At 41.6% G+C, this 19,801-nt stretch overlaps 1 protein-coding gene across 2 annotated transcripts in view; it reads left to right on the top strand.

The window, feature by feature from the left end:
• Positions 1 to 11,416: 11,416 nt before the first annotated feature.
• Positions 11,417 to 19,801, top strand: part of tsc22d2 (TSC22 domain family 2) — a 37,847-nt gene continuing 29,462 nt past the window's right edge. The window contains exons 1-2 of one of the 2 annotated variants that reach the window (XM_037114381.1): positions 11,417 to 13,795; positions 14,599 to 15,408. In XM_037114381.1, the coding sequence (XP_036970276.1) occupies positions 12,222 to 13,795; positions 14,599 to 14,659 (1,635 nt within the window). In that variant the 5' untranslated portion in view covers positions 11,417 to 12,221 and the 3' untranslated portion in view covers positions 14,660 to 15,408. Of the gene's footprint in view, positions 13,796 to 14,598; positions 15,409 to 19,801 lie in introns of those variants that run through there. The other variant, XM_037114379.1, reaches the window with a different exon arrangement.

Consider the following 19,801-nt stretch of genomic DNA (forward strand, 5'->3'; position numbering starts at 1 on the left):
GCATTTTTACGAGCAGTTGATCGAGGCTGAGTGACGAACATATACGACCCTGTTATTTTCATAAACACTGTTACTAAGGCTGCAGAAAGTAATGACACCAATTAAGAGAATTAAACTGAGAAAGGAACAACACAAAAGGTTGCCACTGCACAAATGTGGATGAATTGAAGCTGCACGTGTTCTTCGCTTAGTCTGTGAGCGTGTGTGTGTGTGTGTGTTTGTGGATGATGAAACCACATTTCAGCTTCCTATGTATTAGACAGCCAAAGTCAACAGACCAGAAAGTTAATGAGAAAATCTCTCAATCCAAATTCTAATTCATATCCTGAATACAGCCGTTGAAAACAACATTACGACTGCAGTCTCACTCACCAGAATCAACTTTGAGAAATCAAATGTGAGAAATACAGCAGGCCCCACCCTCAGAATCCCCCGCTTTAATCTGCTTATTGATCTCATTTATAATCTACTACTCCCAAATATATGAGTGAGTATGAATTGTTCTCACATATATATTTTCAAAGCTCATTAGGATCTCCTGGAGATAAATGTAATGACTCACAGCATGCTTCCACTGCTGAAACACTTTCAGAGCTAATGAAGCAGTGGCCACTCTGAATCACTGTCTCAACCACTTTCATAAAGAACATTTATTAAGTTATCAAGTGATAGGATGAAGAGTCTACAGTCATGCCAGCTGCTCCTTGACGATGTATCCTTTGAGCTAAATGCTGACATCAGCATGCAAACATTCTGAGGTTTACCAGGTTTAATGTCTACCATGTTCTCAGTCTTAGTTCGGCATGTCTATAGTCATATGTCACTCTGCTTAACCATAATTTAAAGTGTACCTCCACCAATTTTCACATTAAGGTGAGTTTACAGGTATTGGGGAGTACTGCTGCATATGTGAAAAAAATAGTATACTGTAAAGCTTTTTGTGCACGTAATCTGATTGCATTGTGGGTAATGTAGGTGCCAAGATTTTAAAAGGGAAAATAATCTGTGGAATTAAAAAAAGGTGGTTTCTGCAATCGTACACCAGCGGACTACATTTCAAAACCTGGGGCCTGAACAGACCCCATAAACTTTCGATGGATCTTTTTCTCTCACTTTCTCGACATTATTATTAATTTCTCAGGGAATAATGTATGGATGTTGATGACAAAAATAAGGCATATTTAAGTGGCTAGAATATATGAGATTAACTTATGCTGGAACAAAAGTTAATGGGCAGAGGCCCATTCTCCATCCACAGTTCATGGAAATCTGTTCAGTAGTTTATGTGTAATCCTGCTGACAAACCAGCCCACTGGCAAATGGACACTGCATAAACACAATCTCCTTGGTGGGGGCAATAACTCGAGGCTAATTAGGGCAAGTTTTATGATAATAATTAAATTAATGACAATGTAACTGATGGATTTATTAACAATAAAAGTATTCTTAGTTTCAGCAAGAGGACTAAAGCCACACTGCACCCTCAGCCTCCACTCTTATTTTAATGACTTAAGCTGTAAATTATGATTTTTTTCTCTACATGTGGTTCTGAATGACCAATTGTTACTTCATCACAGTGTTTGTTGAGATGTCTGGTGCCTGCAGACAGAGCTTGAGTTAATGCACTTTGCATGATGCAACATTTACTTAATAGGGAATTGATCCAGCTTATCCATGTTAAATGGATCTGCGGTGCTTACTTTGAACAGACAGGTCTCGTCACCCTACGACCTGACGCCACCTCTAGTTGCAGCCCTACAGTTCATAAATGCTTAGTTCTAGGAATGGTTAGGTTGAGGTGAGGTTAGGGTTAGTTAAGTTTCAAGTTTTAACTTTTGGCTGTGAGTTGATCTGAGCCACTTGAACTGACCTTTTGAAGGGAAACAAAGACGTGTGAAAACACAATATGCTGGGTGCCAAAAAGCAGTAACAGGTGGTGGAATGAGACCAAGCATGTTTACATAAGTCATGTAAGAATTCAAGTTACTTATGCTTTACATGAGTGTTTCCATTTCATGGAATCCCAGAGACAAATATTGTACTTTTTATTGAACTACATTTATCTGACAGCGTGCTAACTTCTGTAGCTATTTCAACAACTGTATTTCCTCACAGTCTGTTTTTTCTTTTTTTATCATTTATCAATATATATTTTAAACCAAGATTCATACATATTGCACCTTCAAGTAAAGGACCTGAAACTTCTTCCACCACTCACCAAAACACATGTACCGCTTTATCTGAGATTCATTTGCTCTCACATACACACACAGAATCAGTTTGATCCAAAGATTTGCTGATGGAGATGAACATCTGTGACAGCTTGGAGGCAGAGTCAGAAGTGTTCCATGAACAACATTTCTCCTTTTTCCCCACTAATGCCTCATTATACCCGCTCCCTGTTCAGGCACCTGCATTACGTCATGTTTCAGCTTCAATAAAATGCCAGAAATCTGAAGAGGAAACAGTTCAAGCGAATTTGAGTATTGTTTTGTTATTGTTTTGTTCCGGCCCTGAACTTTCCACAATCCTATGAAAATATACACATTCAGTCATATGTGGGTGTGTAATCACACCTTTTTATTTCCCTGCTCAGTATCACGTATCCACATCCATGAGTCACTGCCTCTTTCACACAAACACACACTCGGTGTGATCCAAACTGCCTGAGGTGAGATCAGCTTTTCGGCCAAGTGCTTAAAGGAGATTCTTATTGTTTTTTTTCTGTCTTTGCTGCAGTTTCACACAATGAATCAGATTTGTGTCTCATTCAGGATTACTTTTTAAAATCTCTATTCGGTAGGAATGTTATTTCACCTTCTCTGCATTTATTTTCTGGGTAGATGGCATTATTCTTTGTGCTGTAAGGGATTTACAACTCTGAGGCCCTCAACTTTGTACTCTTTGCTTTTGGTTGCTTGTGATTTTGGTGATTAGGGGAACTTAAAAATATTCTGATGTCGCTTTCATTAGAATTTTTTTCCAGGAAATGTAAAAGAAACAAAGCAAACAGTGAGGAAATTTCATTATTAGAGCCTCTTCTAAAACTGGCTTTTCACCGGGAGTTGGTCAAACTAAATATGAAAAGATGTGACTGGAGTAATAAGATATGAAAATGCCAGATTTGAAAAAAAAAAACAAACAATCCCTCTTTGTCTGAAGACTGGCCAAGATGGTTTGATGAGCATGAAAATGATGTGAATCATAAGTTGTGGTCTTTGCAGTCCGTGATTTAGTATGAATGTGCAGCTACACAGCAATCCACCAGCATGTTCAAACATCACATTTTCAAACGTCTTTGTAAAGAATGGGGACTTGTAGGATCCACGCCAAGGAGAATTTGGTGGCCAAATTCCATCTTACCAGGAAAATGTTGTTAATTCGTCACCAATCTGTATCCTTCCTGGCACCGGCAGTGTTGATGTTTCTGGAGAAAATCAATTGATTGATGTTAAAATCTGACAGCAAGGATATTCCCAATAAATAATTGCAACTTCCTCCTTACAGTTAGTAAGCTTCTAAAGCAGGGCGTCTAAGTCTAGAAGGGGCTGTTGGAGCTGATGTTGCAGCATTTGTTTTTGAGGGAGTTGTTTCCAGATCCATTTACGGAGGGAGTAGGTGGCAATGTTTGGCTAACAAACATGAATATCAACTTGAAACACCTGCATTCAAATTGTATTTATGTCAATGGTGTTGCGGTCAGAGTCAAATTGCACAAATGCCAATTTCTACATAATGTTGCTTTGACATAATCAGACTAGACATGACTCCAACTGAGCCAGTTCACAAAATGCCCAATTAACTTTAAGAGATGAGTTGTAATTATGGCTACATTACAGTCCTGCTGTGCATTTATTAATGCACGGTGTAAATACATTTACATTTACATTTTAGGGCATTTAGCAGACGCTATTGTCCAAAGCGACTTACAGCAATTCATACATACATTCATACTGTGGTGCCACGCAAGGTGCCAGGAGCAGTTTGGGGTTCAGTGTCTTGCCCAAGGACACTTCGACATGCAGACCAGGGGAATCAAACCAGCGACCTTCTGATAACAAGATGCTAGCTCTACCCCTTGAGCCACAGCTAGAAATAGAAATTTGGTCTTACCCTCGACAAGGGACAGACCTCATAAGAAGGATATAACATCGTTTGTAACGCTACAGTAGGTGTGAATATGCTCCACTGGGTTGCACTCCGCCATTGAAAGAAGAAGACGAGGAGACTGAAGGAACATGCGTTGACAGCGAAATCACAGTGAAGGTGAACATGACCTGGAAAAGAGTTTCCCACAATGAAGTCTAGCTAATGAACTAACTTACCATAATGTGCCTGTATTATTGACCATTAACTGCCTCCATTGTACATTTTCTCTATATCAACTTAAAACCTTCTGTCTGAGGAAGAGCGTCAAACATCGGAGTACCTGTCCAAACCTTTTTTGTGTTCTTTGCTCCATTAAATGCCTGTAATTATGCACAAATTGTCCATCTCAATGCAAGTCTCCTTTACTTCTTTGTCATCCTGAAACCTATAATCACCTCGTTATTAAAATGATGAACGCCATCATCCAGTGAATCATCACCTTCAGGTAAAATCTCATCTGATGCAATTGGAGCGATACTGAACCTGTCTGCCTGTGAAGGCGATTAGCAGGAAAAGATGTTGTTACGAAATGATTTACATCTGATGGCACGGTCTTAACTACCCATGTCTCTTGGCGGCCTATTGACGGAGGAGGATTCACTGTAAGTTTCAATTCTCGTGCCAAATGAATCACAAGGAAATAAAACGTACTTTGGTGGTCTTACATTGCTCTGTCAGTTTTCTATCAGTTCTTTCTAACAGTGTGTGTTATATAAGATGTTTAACCATGCAGGCACACACTGTGTATTTCACCGTACATTTTTTAGATTACGCCTATGTTAAACACACATGAAGTGTTATGTAATCCCCAGGATATTGAGTAATAACTTAACTATGAGTCCCCCAAAAGACTCCCTCTGAAGGAATTCATGAGGTGGTAAAAACTATCAGGGGGAACATGCAAACCTGAGCGGACAAATATACCCAGTGATCTCCGAAAATATGCCAGACTTTAACCACGAGCTTGTTTCGTGAATCATGTGTATTTGAGCTAAAAAAGAGACAGGGCTGCAGCTTGAAACACACGCACGTGATGGTAATGTAACTTTATTTAACACTTACTTTTATTAGCAGTCAGACACAGGAAAAGAAATGGTCCAGGACAAAACCAACAATCCTGCGTGTGTTTTCTCTGGAAAAGGAGCCCAATAAACCTGAAACCATGCACAAGGTTCACGTGCATATTACATTATTTCATTTTCAGGCTGGTCAAGTTGCCCTGAACCAACCCCTTGTACCTCTCTCTCTGGGGAAGCCCTTCTTTTAGCAAGTGCTGAGTGATGTTTGGTCAGTCTGTTTGTTGATCGTGCACTCTCAGACCCCGCAGTGCTTTGCTAAAGGCCAGAGGTCTCCCAGGTTGGGCTGCTGAAAGTGACTGCTGGCCGGACCCCGGACCCCAAAATACAGCGGTACAACACCGGTCTTGTTGCTGTGGTGGTACGCTGAAAGTTGACCCAGCATGGTGGACCGTGTCACGCCGCAGCAGCACAGCCTGGTAGTCTTCACCCTCAGACCAGAGTAAATAAACACAACCAGCTACACAAACACTTTGGCTGGGGCTGGGAAAGCCCACGCATGGCCCGCTACTAAAGCAGGGCGTCTAAGTATAGAGGGGGCTGTTGGAGCTGATGTCGCAACATTGTTTTTTGAGGGAGTTGTTTCCAGATCCATTTAGAGAGGAGTAGGTAGTAATGTTTGGCTAATAAACATAAATCTCAACTTGAAGCATTTTAAAGGGCACTGCTATGTGAGATCAACTTTTAAAGTAACATTATGTAACTTCATTTTATCTCAAACTGACAGCTTCAGAATCGCGTTGATGGTTCAGTGTCCTGTTATACGGTGAATGGCGTCTCTGTCTCAACCACTCCACCTCCCTATCACAGTGGTATGTACATGTTAACTGGACGATACAAGTTTTCAACTCCGAACATTTCTATGATTAAAGGAGTTTTGTTAGTAGTCAGCACCTACATACATCACATCTGACTAACTGTGACAGACCTGGGATTTGTATTCACGACAGCAGTGTTCCGCTCAGAAACTATGGGGGGCGCCAAATCACTCAAAATGCAGATGTTTGCATTATGCGGCTACTTTTGTTTTTCAAGCCACTTTTTTCGCTGCCAACCCATCCTCGCATCGAAACAAGTGAATAGGTTGTTCCAGCAACTTCCAAAGCAACATGTATCATCGTTCACGAAACAACATGACCATTGCAGCGTACCAGTGAAAGGTGACTTTGTTGCTTTGGGGAAAATGTAGTGGGTTGGGTTGAGATCATTTTACTTCTGTGACAAATGTACATAGGTTACGCAAATCTGGCGTTAGTTCACAGTGTTTGGCACTGGACATGAACGACGGCCTCCTGAATCAAAGTCCTGTGCTTATTTTCTTGTCCATCCATCCCTGAACTCCTCCCCATGCATGCTGATAGACGGCAACGCCTAACAAGAAATGTAAATTAGGGTTGTCATAAGCTGCTTTCATAGTTAATCTATATGGTTGTCTTTCTGATGAGGATCTGAGCTTTTGTTGAGTTGTGCACTTTACATGATCTGAAACATTTAGAGCAATGTTTAATCTGGAGAAATCCATAACTTTACTGAAGATAGCGCTGCATGTCATTTGATCAGCTGTTGCTATAACTTCCGGTACACAGGCAGAAAACATGACATAACTTAACACGAATATAACTTTAAAGCATGAACCCGTCTGTGAACATGTCTGTCTGAGTCATGTATAGATTTTTCATCAGCAATCGTTGTTCAGCAGCGAAGTCAACAACTCACCACGTCACCGTCACCAAAGTCACACAATAACACAAAACAAGTGATAAGTGATCGAGGCAGTGTGGCTCCTGTGTTCTGCAAGATAAAATCACTGTTTTTGCCAATGGAGTCTGGTGGCTTTGAAGAGAGCAATATAAAGAGCTGTTTCCAATTAAATGAAAAGGATTTCACTCTTTAACGAAAAGGTGTCTGTAAAGATCTTTTCCATAACTGTCAGTACAAAAAAGGGACTTTCAGTGGGTGTACTTTTACGGGTGTTGTTGCCCCCAAGGATCGCGCTGCTGCCAGCTGCAGCCTGTTTTGCGATGACTGAAGCAATTCCAAAAGTTGTATTTGTTAATCTATTAGTCATTTCCACAGCAAAGGTTAGCAAATACCAGAATGACCTTTTTTTTTTTTTTTTTTTTACATTGGGTTTGTTGTTCCACCACTTAAAAATACAGAATGAATAAAAATAAAACAGTGTATTTTACGACTGTGTGAACTGAGTTGTTTTCCATCTCCTCTGTGTTATCTGAGGACTCGTGAAATTGTTTTTGTCAGACAGACCTTGTGAGTCCGCACCCGGACATTATGTAACGGTGTAACTCAATGATTAGTCAGTCGTGTCAGGGGAATAATACAGAAAAGCTATTTTCAACCTCACTCTTTATCACCCGTGTAGTGAGCTTTATGAAACTACGATAGTTCGTAGTATTGCCCTTTCTCATGCAGTTACATAGTTTTTTAAGATCAATAAAACTTTGAAAAACAGAATTAGAAAGTGAACTGTTGGTTTAAGTGATGAGGTTGAGAGGACAGTTTGGTCCCTTGAGTCTCTTATCCTGACAGACTGTCCTTGAGAAATAAACTAAACCCTGCACTTTCGACTGCAGCTCTACATTGTGGTGTTAGAGGGTCTAAAGCTGTAGCATGTTGTACAAATTGTACTCCCATGCGGAAAAATTGGAATTTTGGGCTCTCAAAATAAATTGATTTGACTGATCAGGCTACACTGATCACCAGCAACTGTGGCTGTAAAAGCTCAAAATGAACCAGAGATGTTTTTCAGGCTGAAGTTCATTCAGAAAGGAGGCCCTCAGTTTTACTTTGATTAAAGAGGGTTGGACTTTGTGTGGAACAACTTTGAAGTAATTATATTTCCATTTTTTTCTGCTTCTGTTCCAAGACATTTATTTGACAGCTATCATCACCCATTTCGTGCAGATTTTACACACAAATCAAATTTTATGCTTTTAAATTATAACGTAAAGCATCACTGTATTTATCCAGAGGGAAATTGTTGTTGCAGCTGCCATGCAAGAGTTTGAAGTATGACAAAATTAACTAAATCAGAATAGCCAGGGCTACATAATGAATACTACATACGAAAAGTAAGATTTTATGCAGGTTTTTACTTAATAAAATTTGTTTTCATACTGTGCCTTTGCTACTTTTACGAACATTTCTTCCAAATTTCCACATGGCGATTTCAGTATAACTCCCTATGTGTGTTACAGTTTAATTTTACATTTTACATTTGATACCCTCATCTGTCATCATTTACTGAAGCCCAATTGGCTGGACATTTCCTTCAGTGTATTTCTGACACGTCTGCCTCCATTGTCATGGCAAGTACACTTTCTTTCTCAACATTCTCTGGACGTTGCATTTTGTTTTGGCTCAGACAAAAGTCACAGATATAAGTAGGCTAGAACAGCAGTTTAGAGAGAAATGGTTTTTTTAAGGGTATTGTTGCTTTCATAAGACGAGAGCTATCAGGAAATGTGAGGAATGATAGGGAACGAAAGGCCTCAGCTGAACATTAACAGGGTACTTTTGCAATTATATGGTCTTTAACCCGAAGGTCACCGGGATGTTCCACAGTGAAATGTTTTTTCTGAAATTTTGTATATGTGGCTGAATCACTTTTGGCATTGGCTCTCATTTTCCACTTTATTTACATTTGAAAACATGTCAAGTGTTTTTTAGACATACTACTAAACTACCAGTCAAACAAGTCAGAAAACAAATGGCTCTGGGTGAGGCTAAATATCATGGTCGGAGCTGACGTCATTCACATGACACATTTCTGTCTTTGTGTCATGTATTGCTCTTGTGATAAACTGTCCAACAGTCGAGCACTCGCCTTTGATGACCTTTATTGAAGCAATGAGCTCCAGTCACAAGTTCATTACTAATGAGTCACCATCGGGGGATAAGGTCATCAATACAGCTCAGGTGAAATCAGGTCAACAAGTTTCTTCAGTGTCTTAAAGTGTCACGGCAAATGCAATATTTGTTAAAAATACATTTCCTTTCATTCAAAGGTCCTATCGGATCACTGATGTGAAGTCCATGATCATTTAAATCCCTATGAGTTGATCACACCCTACATGTTTTTAGACAGATTAAAGTGAGTCATCACAGTTACGTTGTATGAATGAGAGTTTGAATTGTGAAATCCTTAAGGTTACGCCGTCTGACACACCTCATATCAAGGGTATGTTAATAGACCACCTTGCTTAACTTCTACCTCATCAGTCCAAAATGTGACTATATCTGTCCTTTCATCAGTCCCCTGTAGTGCTTTAGTGTGCGTTTGCATTAATGAGCGATACTGATGGTACAACACAAGTACAGTGTGATGATACATCTTTTTTTATCCTTCCAAAGCAGGACTAGGGGTTAAAAGTCAAGTAACAAATTCAATTGAAGGAAGGTAGAGTAATCATACAGCTTAAATCTTTGGATCAAGTCAAACTAGATCTATGGGGGATGTACACTGTCCTCTAGTGAGAAAATAACACATGCTAGAATGACAGTCTACACTGAAGAGAAATGCAGTCCAAACTCTACCAAAACATTGACAAGAGTATATTTTCTCCTAATGATTGAATGGGTTTGTTTTGTGCTAGACCCTTAGGGGTCACCATAGTCATGGGCCATATGTATGAGGTATTTCCTGCTTCCTAGACATGACTGGATGTGAACACTGGCCACCAGCCAAATACCAATATGTTATACTGGAGATTGTGTCTGTGTCGTTGGATTAAAAGATGACAAGCCTGAGCTGAACCAGTGCTTTCTTTAATATGACTAGTCTGACGGGTGAAATCATTAAATTACTTGGCTATGTGATCAAACGTTTGTTAATGTATTCCTACCCTGATGCTGGTGACTAACGATCAAGCGGATGAAAGGTAAAGTTGACTTTCACACGAGGGAAGTTAAGTCTGTTTTGACATGGCAGAAAATGAATGTGAATGCTTTAGGCATTTCAAGTTTAAACATCAGATTGTTATTTTCTTCTATCAACAACAATTTGAGATGATTTTTCCAGTCTCATAAGATTTGTGTCATGATTTCAGTCTATCCCTACTTTCTTATATAGTTTCTTTAGTCCACTTTATTATAAATTCTGGTTCAATTACAGAAAACCTAACCTAAGTTCTTGTGCTTTAAGAAGAAGATCTCTCCGATGGAAAATGCTGCTCCTGGAATACCACATCAGTAGTCCTGTCTTTAACTCTGTGACTTTGTGACATCACAAGATGTCACCATGTCACATGTGCTGTTAGTGGTGCTTGGTCTGACTAGTCAGAATAGACTGGGTTTTAGTGAGGCGAAAACAGGGGGAAGGGAATAGAGTGGTGTAGAGATGACATACGTTCATAGGCTAATCTGGAAATTAGCCTGGTCCTGGTTCCCTTGATGACAAGATCTTTTTAATTGGATTTTGGATTTGAAAAGCTAAACATAAACAGACTGCACATGACTTAAACATCCCCACCCATTATCATCTCAATACACAATCACTACAATCATAGCATAGCAACAATTATATATATTTCTAAGATGTAAAATCTATCATTTCATAATCACATATCAACATGGTCATTAATCAAGAATGCCATCATTCATAAATCATGAGTGTCATCCCCATTAGGCAGCTTTATGCCAGCTAAACTGTCTCTGGATAGAGGCTCTATTTCCCGGAGATAAATGATTCATTCAGAAACAACGCATGTCTTGACTCATTTGATCTGAATCACAGGCGACTTCTGACCGCGATTTTGAAGAGTGAACGTCTCAGATTTGAATCCTAGATAGCAACTAAAGATAGCGACAGAGATCAGTTCAAAAGATAAATAACGACACTTCCACAATACTTCGTTTTGTCGGGCAAGTTTAGACGATTTAAAAGGGCGATGTTGCGCACGATGGTTGTAATAAAAGCAACCGTAAATATATATATATATATTTTTTACATAAACTGTATTTGTAATCCGTGAAGTTATTCTTAAAGACAATCGGTGAATTTTGAACCCCGAATCACCTCAAAAACGAACATCTGTCGACTGATGGAGAACGCTCTCTGCTGTTTCCACCGGGTGAGACGTCAACCGGAAGTGACGTCAGGGACCGGCAAACGTTTCAGCGGTATAAAATTAATGTAGCTTTATTTGACATTTTTTGAACAGCCATAAAACTTCATAAACAAATTTTAAAAAGTCTGTTGTGTCGTCGATGCGTACATATATTTTTGTGACGACAAAAAAATAGTTTGACCTCCATACCCAGGATGCACTTCGCTCACTTGCCATCTTGTCGAGTGGTTGGGGTAGAAGAGCGGCAGGCAGGAGTTAGCAGCCTGTTAGCATACTGCCTCTGTACTAAAGTGGTTATCTGTCAGCTAGCTGCTAGTAGCAGCTGCCAAAAGTGAGCTGTCCACACGAAGAGAGCCAAAACTTCAACGACTTTGAGACGTTTTCTCTGTCCACCGCTGGATTATTTGGTCTTTTTGACAAGCCAATGGATTTGTTTACATCATGATATCGCACACGCTGGTGCCCAGGTGTGGAAAACTAGCTAACATCAGCTAACTCAGCTAGTCGGCGAGAAATACATATATAGTTGAGAGAGAAGAGTGGGCTGTGAGACCGGGCCCGCCTCAGACTAAAGTACCGGTGGCAGCTGCTGAACAAGAACTTTGACAAGGGCCTCTTTGCAACTCCGCTGCCGGGACACAAGGAAGGCCGGGTGTCAGAGAGGCCGGAGAAGGAGAGCAGCAGTCGCCTCTGTGCTTTGACCGGACACCGCGGAACATTTCGGGACTTTCGCAGGGTCTGGCTACCCTTGTGACACTTTTCTCCGACAAGAGAGAGGAAGAGGAACGGTATGGAAATGACCTGTGACGGTACGTGTCTGTGTCATATCCCTCAGCTGTGAATTACTTCAGACATTAGTCTAGCACTTCGTTTCATCTGGGAGCAGACAGACTTGACGCAGATAGTCAGCATGTCGAAAATGCCAGCAAAGAAGAAAAGTTGCTTCCAGATCACGAGTGTAACGCAGGCTCAGGTGGCGGCCAGCAGCATCACCGACGACACCGAGAGCCTGGACGATCCGGACGAGTCCCGAACAGAAGACGTGTCGTCGGAAATATTTGATGTTTCTCGGGCCGACATGGGGGTGTGTGAGAGGAGTTCATCCGAGGAAACTCTTAACAACGTAGGGGAGCCTCAGGAGGGCCAGCTGCCGACCACAGGTCCTGTCAATGGGGGACTTTCTTACAAAAGTATAGGCACTGGTCGTGTCACCCCACATAATTTAGTAGGAAGTGTGCCTGTGCCAGCTACAGCTCAACCTTTTGTTCCAAACTCAGCCACCCATCCATCTACAGTCATCAATTCAGCCCCTGCTGTCACTGTCTCTGCCAGTGTGGCTCACACTGCCCCTGTGAGCACCAGCTGTAGTTCCCGTTTCAGGGTCATTAAACTTGACCATGGTACAGGAGAGCCCTTCAGACGGGGCAGGTGGACATGCACTGAGTTCTATGACAGAGATTCAGATTCAAATGTTAATCGAACTGTGGATAGCATAAAGCCAACTGTGACCCTTGATCACAGTATCGACAGAGACAGTGGGCTAGGGGCTACTATTAACTCTGTGGTCACTAGCAGTGCACAGGCTTCAGAGAACGCCGCGGACAGTGGTTACTCCATCGGGAACCTTGCCCACCCCCACGCTTCAGAGCCTCAGCAGCAAGGCTACAGCTTGGCTCCTCAGATAGGGAGCGGGACAAGTGCCTTCCAGCCCACAGGGTATACATCTACAGCATCACAGCAGCCACAACAGGGTCAGGTCAATATGCAACCTGGTGCCCCCCAAACCTTCCTTTCCAATAGCCTCAATGGTGTGCACCAAGGTGCCATGCAGCAGAAGGCTCCCATTATGCCTCCTGTCACGCAAGCCCAGCAGTTTGCCTATTCCTCTCATCCCACTGGCCTCTCAGGTGGTCAGCTGGACTATCGACAACAGCACTTTGGCTCAAGCACTCAGAACCTTCCCATGTCAACCCTCCCTGTGGGGCCTTCAACCAGCCAGGTACCCTCATCTCTATTAACCAGTGCTGGTGCAGGGGCCCACCGGCTGGGTGGGGAGGCAGGCTCAGTACAGGCCCTCCTCCTACAAGTGGGCAATGCAGCAGCCATGGCTCCCATCCTTACAGGAAGTGGCCAACATCCTAATGTCAACCAGACGCAGCCTTCAGGAGGGATACCCCCCAACTCCCAAAGCAGTGTCCAGAATGCGCCTGCCACAGTGCCCAGTACCACCAACACCCCTCCGGGTGGAGGACTTGTCCAGCCCCAGGGAGCCCACGGAGGAGCCACAACAGGCCTTCCCTCTGGCTTCAGTATCCAGGCAGACGATAGTAGGCAGAAGTCTGATGTCCTACCTCAGTCCAGTGCCCTTGTGGTGCCAGGGAAAGATGGTGTAAATCCTTTTATCGGTGAAGGCCTCAACCTGCCCACTCCTTCTGTCAACAGCCTGTTTGGCATCCAAATAACCATGAATGTGGATGACGACAGGTAAGAGAGTATAATGCAAAAAAGCTTTTGTTGAAGGATTTCACATCTATGAATATTGTTTACATCTTTTTTGTTCAGCTGTGTGCCTTCAGTGATGCAATATTACAGTGTGGATATCAGTTATCCCGAGTCTGAGAATTAAAAAGCTACCAGGTGATGCTGTCTGATAGATTCTTGGAGGTAGTACGTGTGTATCTGGAAGTTTGCCCACATATTAAACATTCTTGTAACATTCTACAGCAATGTGCTCATCCTCCAAACTCTGAAGAATGCCTCTCTCTTCACTAGCGCTCAAATTAGGCACACTTTAACTAGAAGTCTTCATTTGTACTTAAAGAACATTATAACAAAACACACATTTTACTTCTGTTTCTAAGTCTACAGTTGTAGACTGGGAGGAAGGAGGCATTAGAAGTGTAGTGAGCCAATGAAATCTGGCTGTGACAGGAAGAATATTCTGTCTCTTTCATTAATAGCCAACCCACAAAACCCTGGATAGTGTTGCCTGTTTAGACACCCACAGCCCCCTCCCTCAAGCTTCCATTCAACCATACAGGCTGTTTGGGTTTAGGGGGGCGTTAACAAGCACTTAGATATGTTACAACACACACACAGTAGCTGTGTTTTGTAGCTGAGAAATGAAAGGAAAAAAACCTCTCCAAACGTAGGCAGTGAGTTTTTTTCCCCTGTCTGCCGTGGAGAGACAGTGTTCCCAGACTTAAAACTTTAAAGCTTGTAAATACCGACTCTTCCCATACCTACTCACCATACTCCTTTAATGTACATACTGTATCTATTTTTAGGGTCCGTCAGACGGCCCTCAACACACTCTTCGCCATTCCAAGCAAGCAGTTGGAGAGGTGATGTTTGACCCAGATGAGAGCTGGAGTCCACCCACACACACGTGCAGAGTCTGTCCTGTATTTATGTAGGCCTCAGTGTTTATCAGTGTGCTCTTGTCCTGTTCTTCAGTGCTTATTATGAATGACACAACCAAGAGGAGGAGGTGCTAGTGTGTGTTTTAAGAGGTTGAGGTCTGATTTTTATTGCTTATAGTCCAGATATTCCAGAAGCTTATCGTTGTTTACAGACAGACCTTATCCCAGCAGCATCACTAATGTGCCGAGGGCAGAAACAGTGTTGCGTTGTGTGTCCCTGATTTCATCAAAGGAACAGCCAGTGCCCGTTCTCTAGCCATTTTTGTGTTTGTGTGTGTGAGAGAGAGAGAAAGAGAGATGAGTGACATCAGTGGCTGTGTGTGTAGCTATGGTGATGGTGGCAGCAGGACAGGACAGGACGTGTCAGGGAGGTGTAGAGGACAGACAGACGGGTGCACGGACACACACCTGTGGGAATGATTGTAGGCATTAATGCCACTGTGTCTCTGAATCAGCAGTATGATGTTTTCCTTCTTCGACTGTGGCTCTCGGACTCCTTGTCAGACCTGCCCATGTACATGTTGACACATAATCTTAAAGTGTTGACTTGTTCCTACCCTTTCAGGGGTTTAAGCTCCTTCTTCTTGTTTTCTTCACTCTTGCTCAGTTTTCACAAGACTGTAAATTGTGGAGACTTAAAACTGCTCACTTAGTCATTAAAGTTGCAACAATTAATTGATTGTTCATGATTGAATTAATTGCCAACTATTTTGACAGTCAATTGAAGTCAAGATTCTTTGATGCCAGCTTCTTAAGCATTTTCTAATTTCTTTACTCCTTTATTATAAAACAAGACATTTGAGGACTTCATCTGGGAAACACTGATTGATAATAGTCATTGTTTTCTTACATTTCAGACAGGAAAAAAATGATCAACAGATTAATCAACCGTAAAAATTAGTCACAGCATAAGATTTAAACAAAGCTTTGCGAAATGGGGGCTCGCTTTGCCACATAGGACAGCTATAATTGAAATGCATGTTAAGCCCTTTTTAAATGAGACTTAACTCCCACATTGGTTATGGTTATCTTCATAAATGTTTTTGGAGCCAGTTTCCAAAATATGTTTGTTGTTCAGTTTGCAACAAAATTGCTACATAGCTCCTTCAGACACACTTTAGAACATTTTTACGGCTAAATAAGATAAACAGTAACACTGCCATCTGCAAATAATCTAAAACCAGTGGACCACCACTTCAGATTACGAAATGGCTTCATTTTAGTTAACACAGTCAATAGGAAACACTGCATAAACATGATATTTTCCAATGATGTGGATCAAGGTGCGTTTTCAATTTCTGTCCTAAATGGCGTGGCCTGCGATCAGTGTCATAACTGTATAACTGTCTCTAGAAAGGCAGTTCACGTGTGCCACATTTCATGGAATTTCAATTTGACATTTCCAAAAATGTAAAGGCCTAATCTGACACAGTGCCAGAACCAAAACTGGGTTGACAGCTTAGGCCATCTAAGCTTTAAAATTGTTTCATGGGAAAAGAGTCTGTCATTTTGAATATTGCTGAAAACATTCCTGATGGTTGTGCTTTGTACAACGCACCAGGAAGCATATTTTGACAATGAACCACGCAAATCCCAAACATGTAAATAGGTTTTAGACCCTTTTAACTAAACTTAGTCTTTTAATCTAAAATGAAAAATGCTTAAATAAAACTGTTTCACTGATTCAGCCTGGATTAGCCCACCTCTTATGCACTTTTTGTAAATGATGAGAATTGCGGAACTTTCTATATGGACCATGCCTGCAGCATACATTCACATATGTACACACATGCTGCATTTAGGTTAACCTCAAATCTTGTGCAGTTTTTAAATCAAGTTGTGGGGCCCAAAGGCAGGTTGGCAGCCAAAGGCATAATTTTAACTATCATCAGTTGTAATTAAAACGCCTTGTTAACTCGTACCATTCTTGTGAATCTCAGTAGGGACCAAAAGGAAAAAAAAAAGTCTTTTAGGGAACACACCCCAGCATAACGGGACACATATTTTCAAACTTTTTCCTCTTGTCAGAGGTGCATTGTTCTTTGCAGAACCTCCACCTCCACGAGGAATCTGCTCCAAGTCTCATTGTTTGGTTCTGTTTTGAATTAGAGTGCATCACAAAAGTGGAACAAAAAATTGTGGGGGTGGAGTTGCGAGATTAGAATGATTTCCCCTCAGCTTGGACTGGTTAACATCTCTGCTCAGCATGCTGCATCTCTGCCAAATAAAGTGATGAAGCTGCCCCCTGGGAGGAATCGGTTTCCTTCAATAGGGGCACTTGACCTTAAACTCAATTACTTCTTCCCAGGACAGACACGCCCTCCCTCCCTCTTGCACTGTCTCAATTAGGGATGTTAATTATTAATCCACAATTAATTACATTTTCTCAAGCAGGAGAACAGTAGTAGCGTAACTGCACATAGGAGAGAAATGCGGTCTTACTGTAATTCTGGCACACAGTTCACTGTATATCATCACATTCCAGACAGAGGAGGAGCACAATAGCTCCCCTGTTGTCAAATTATTAATCTGATTGATGTGAATTAATAATTTGTAATTAAATAAATAAGGTTTGAACATCCAAAACATCTAAACTGATCACTTTCATCTTGCATGTTGTTGCTGGAAATATTAAAGATGAACCAAAGGAGGAATATGTAATGTGTCCTCCTTTAGGCTGTGTGCTGTGTCATATTGCTCTTTTGATGCAGATCACACCGAGCACAACTGGTGCACTTGAATGTTATCATTATTAACCTTCTCTTCGCTGAATTTGTAGGTGGTAAGAATCAGCTTTTAGTACACTGTCTTGCTTTCATTTGTCTCTTCCTCTGCTGGTTGAAGTGTGGCCACAGGCCTAAACACTTCTCACCCTCCCTCAGTCTGACATTTGTAGGGTGCTTTTTTTTAGTTGAGTTTCAACATCCCAGTCTTACTGGAAAACTTTTTTACTGGCCTAAAATGGTAATTCCCTCAGAAGAATTGGTTATTTGTGACTTTTGACACTGTCAGTAATGTTGTAGCAATCTTGTATGGGTCATTATAAATTAATTAAATGAGCATAAGTTGGTCTGCACATGCAGGCTTTTTCAAAAAAGACCCCTCGTCCCTTTTGTGCATAGATCCACATTCAAACTTGAGAGTGACCTAGTTCAGCTACAATGTGGTGTTGGCTGTTGAGTGGGTGCTACTTCATGAAATACAAGAGCCTGGGTGAAGATTATTGTTCACAGTCAGTATGGGGGATTTCAACTGAGCACCCTCTGGTCACGAGTATGGTTTCATGAACTTAAGTTTTGTTTCCGGCTGATTAAAAGACTGCCGCTCTTATCAGCAAACAATCCGATGAACTTGGGCCAACAAAAGGAGAGTAAGCCAGACCTCCTCGACTTGTCTGATAGCCGACATATGATGTCACCATGCAGTTTCGGAAACTCAAATACACACAAGATTAATTTCTCCTCGCACACACTGAATGCCACATAAAGTTGTAATCTGATTGGAACATTTATGAAAGGTCAGCTGCAAAGGGTGTGTGAGTTCAACTTGGTGGAAATTCTGAGTCTGAGCACGGACACTCCTGCAGTTGTAAACACAATGGTTCCACTGGTCGGGAGAGTGATTTTGTTGGTGTTCACATAAAAAAGTGTCAGTCTTCTTTACTGTGGACATTAAAGCAGCCTTCTGCTTATATATGTTAACACTGGATTGACTTGAAGCTTAGTTGGAGCTTAGCTGGTATGCGGATGTTTAACTGTTAATGTCTGTCAGCTGACTGTGTTGTGTCAGACTCAGAAGAATATAGTTTCACTCGTTAGCTGAGCAAGTGAATGGCCCCAATTCCCCAGAGCTCAAAGTGACATCCTCAGGTAGCGTTTTTTATCCAACCGACAGTCCAAAACCCAAAGACTCTTCTTTTGCTATCATAATTGACAAAGAAATGTTGCAAATTTGAGAAACTGAAACTGGCAAATGTGACTTCAATGATTAATTGATTAACAAAATAGTCGCTAATGAATTTTCTTCAGACAGACTAATCGTTTAATCAACTTACTGTCACAGCTTAATTGATAATATTCGTTTTTGTTGTCATTGTCTAGTGCTGAACCCGGGGCATGCATAAGCGTGGTCTTTTAGAGAGTAGTTTGTCAAATGCCTTTAAGGATTAATGTTCTCTTGTACTTTCCTCATGTCTTGTAGTTTTTTCTCTGTCTCTCTTAGGCAGACTATAATAGCACTTATTTTACAGTTTTGTCATTTTTATTTGTTTTGAAACAGTGAAGAAACACTTGTCTTTTGTTCAGTTGGATTAGTGTTGAAAGCTGGAGAAATGAGCAGGGTTTTAACCCCCACTGCTGCTCAAGGCTTTAAAGGCTGTGAAGGCACGTGTTTTACAAGCCTGGAATGCAGTGAAATGTCAAAGGTTCAAGCTGTTATTGACTGATATTTTAGTCTAAAAATGTGTGCTTTTTTTTTCTGTTGAAAGTGTTTTGGTTCTATAGATACAATGGAACACAAAAGGTACCTCCATTTAGCTATTCAAGAGCATGTCTGCATTGAATGTCTGAATGTGCACATGTTCACTGCTTGTACTGTAGCACCTCCCTCCATTTTACCTCTTTACCTCCTGTTTGACAGTCTAACGCAAAAGGGAAGGGGGCTGACGACAGGCCGGGATGGAAGGACAGGTTTGGGATGGGGTGTTTGTGTGTTGGGGGAGTCGTAGTTTGGTTGCCACAGTGTCTGGAAACAAGGGAGCAGCTTATTTTCCACAGATAGCTGACCTGCCTGAACCTCCAGTGGACACATTCCAGGATCCCTGAATGGCTACGATTGTGGGACAACTCGGGTTGCGGCCTGAGCTGACGGGTCTGCATCAGCTCTGTTTTTGGGCTGGATCACTGACCCTGCCCTTCTGTCTGTATCCCTCTAATGTGGCTGTTCTGTCTCTGGCTCTTGTTTTTTTTCAGTCCCCTGACCGACCTGTTAGCAGCCTCTCGCTCTCCTCTTCTAAACTCTGGATTACCCTTTATCATTGTGTTTTCTAGTGTTTATTAACCCTCCGTTC

This window comes from Acanthopagrus latus, chromosome 11 (assembly GCF_904848185.1).
Source record: "Acanthopagrus latus isolate v.2019 chromosome 11, fAcaLat1.1, whole genome shotgun sequence".
Taxonomy (NCBI): Eukaryota; Metazoa; Chordata; class Actinopteri; order Spariformes; family Sparidae; genus Acanthopagrus; species Acanthopagrus latus.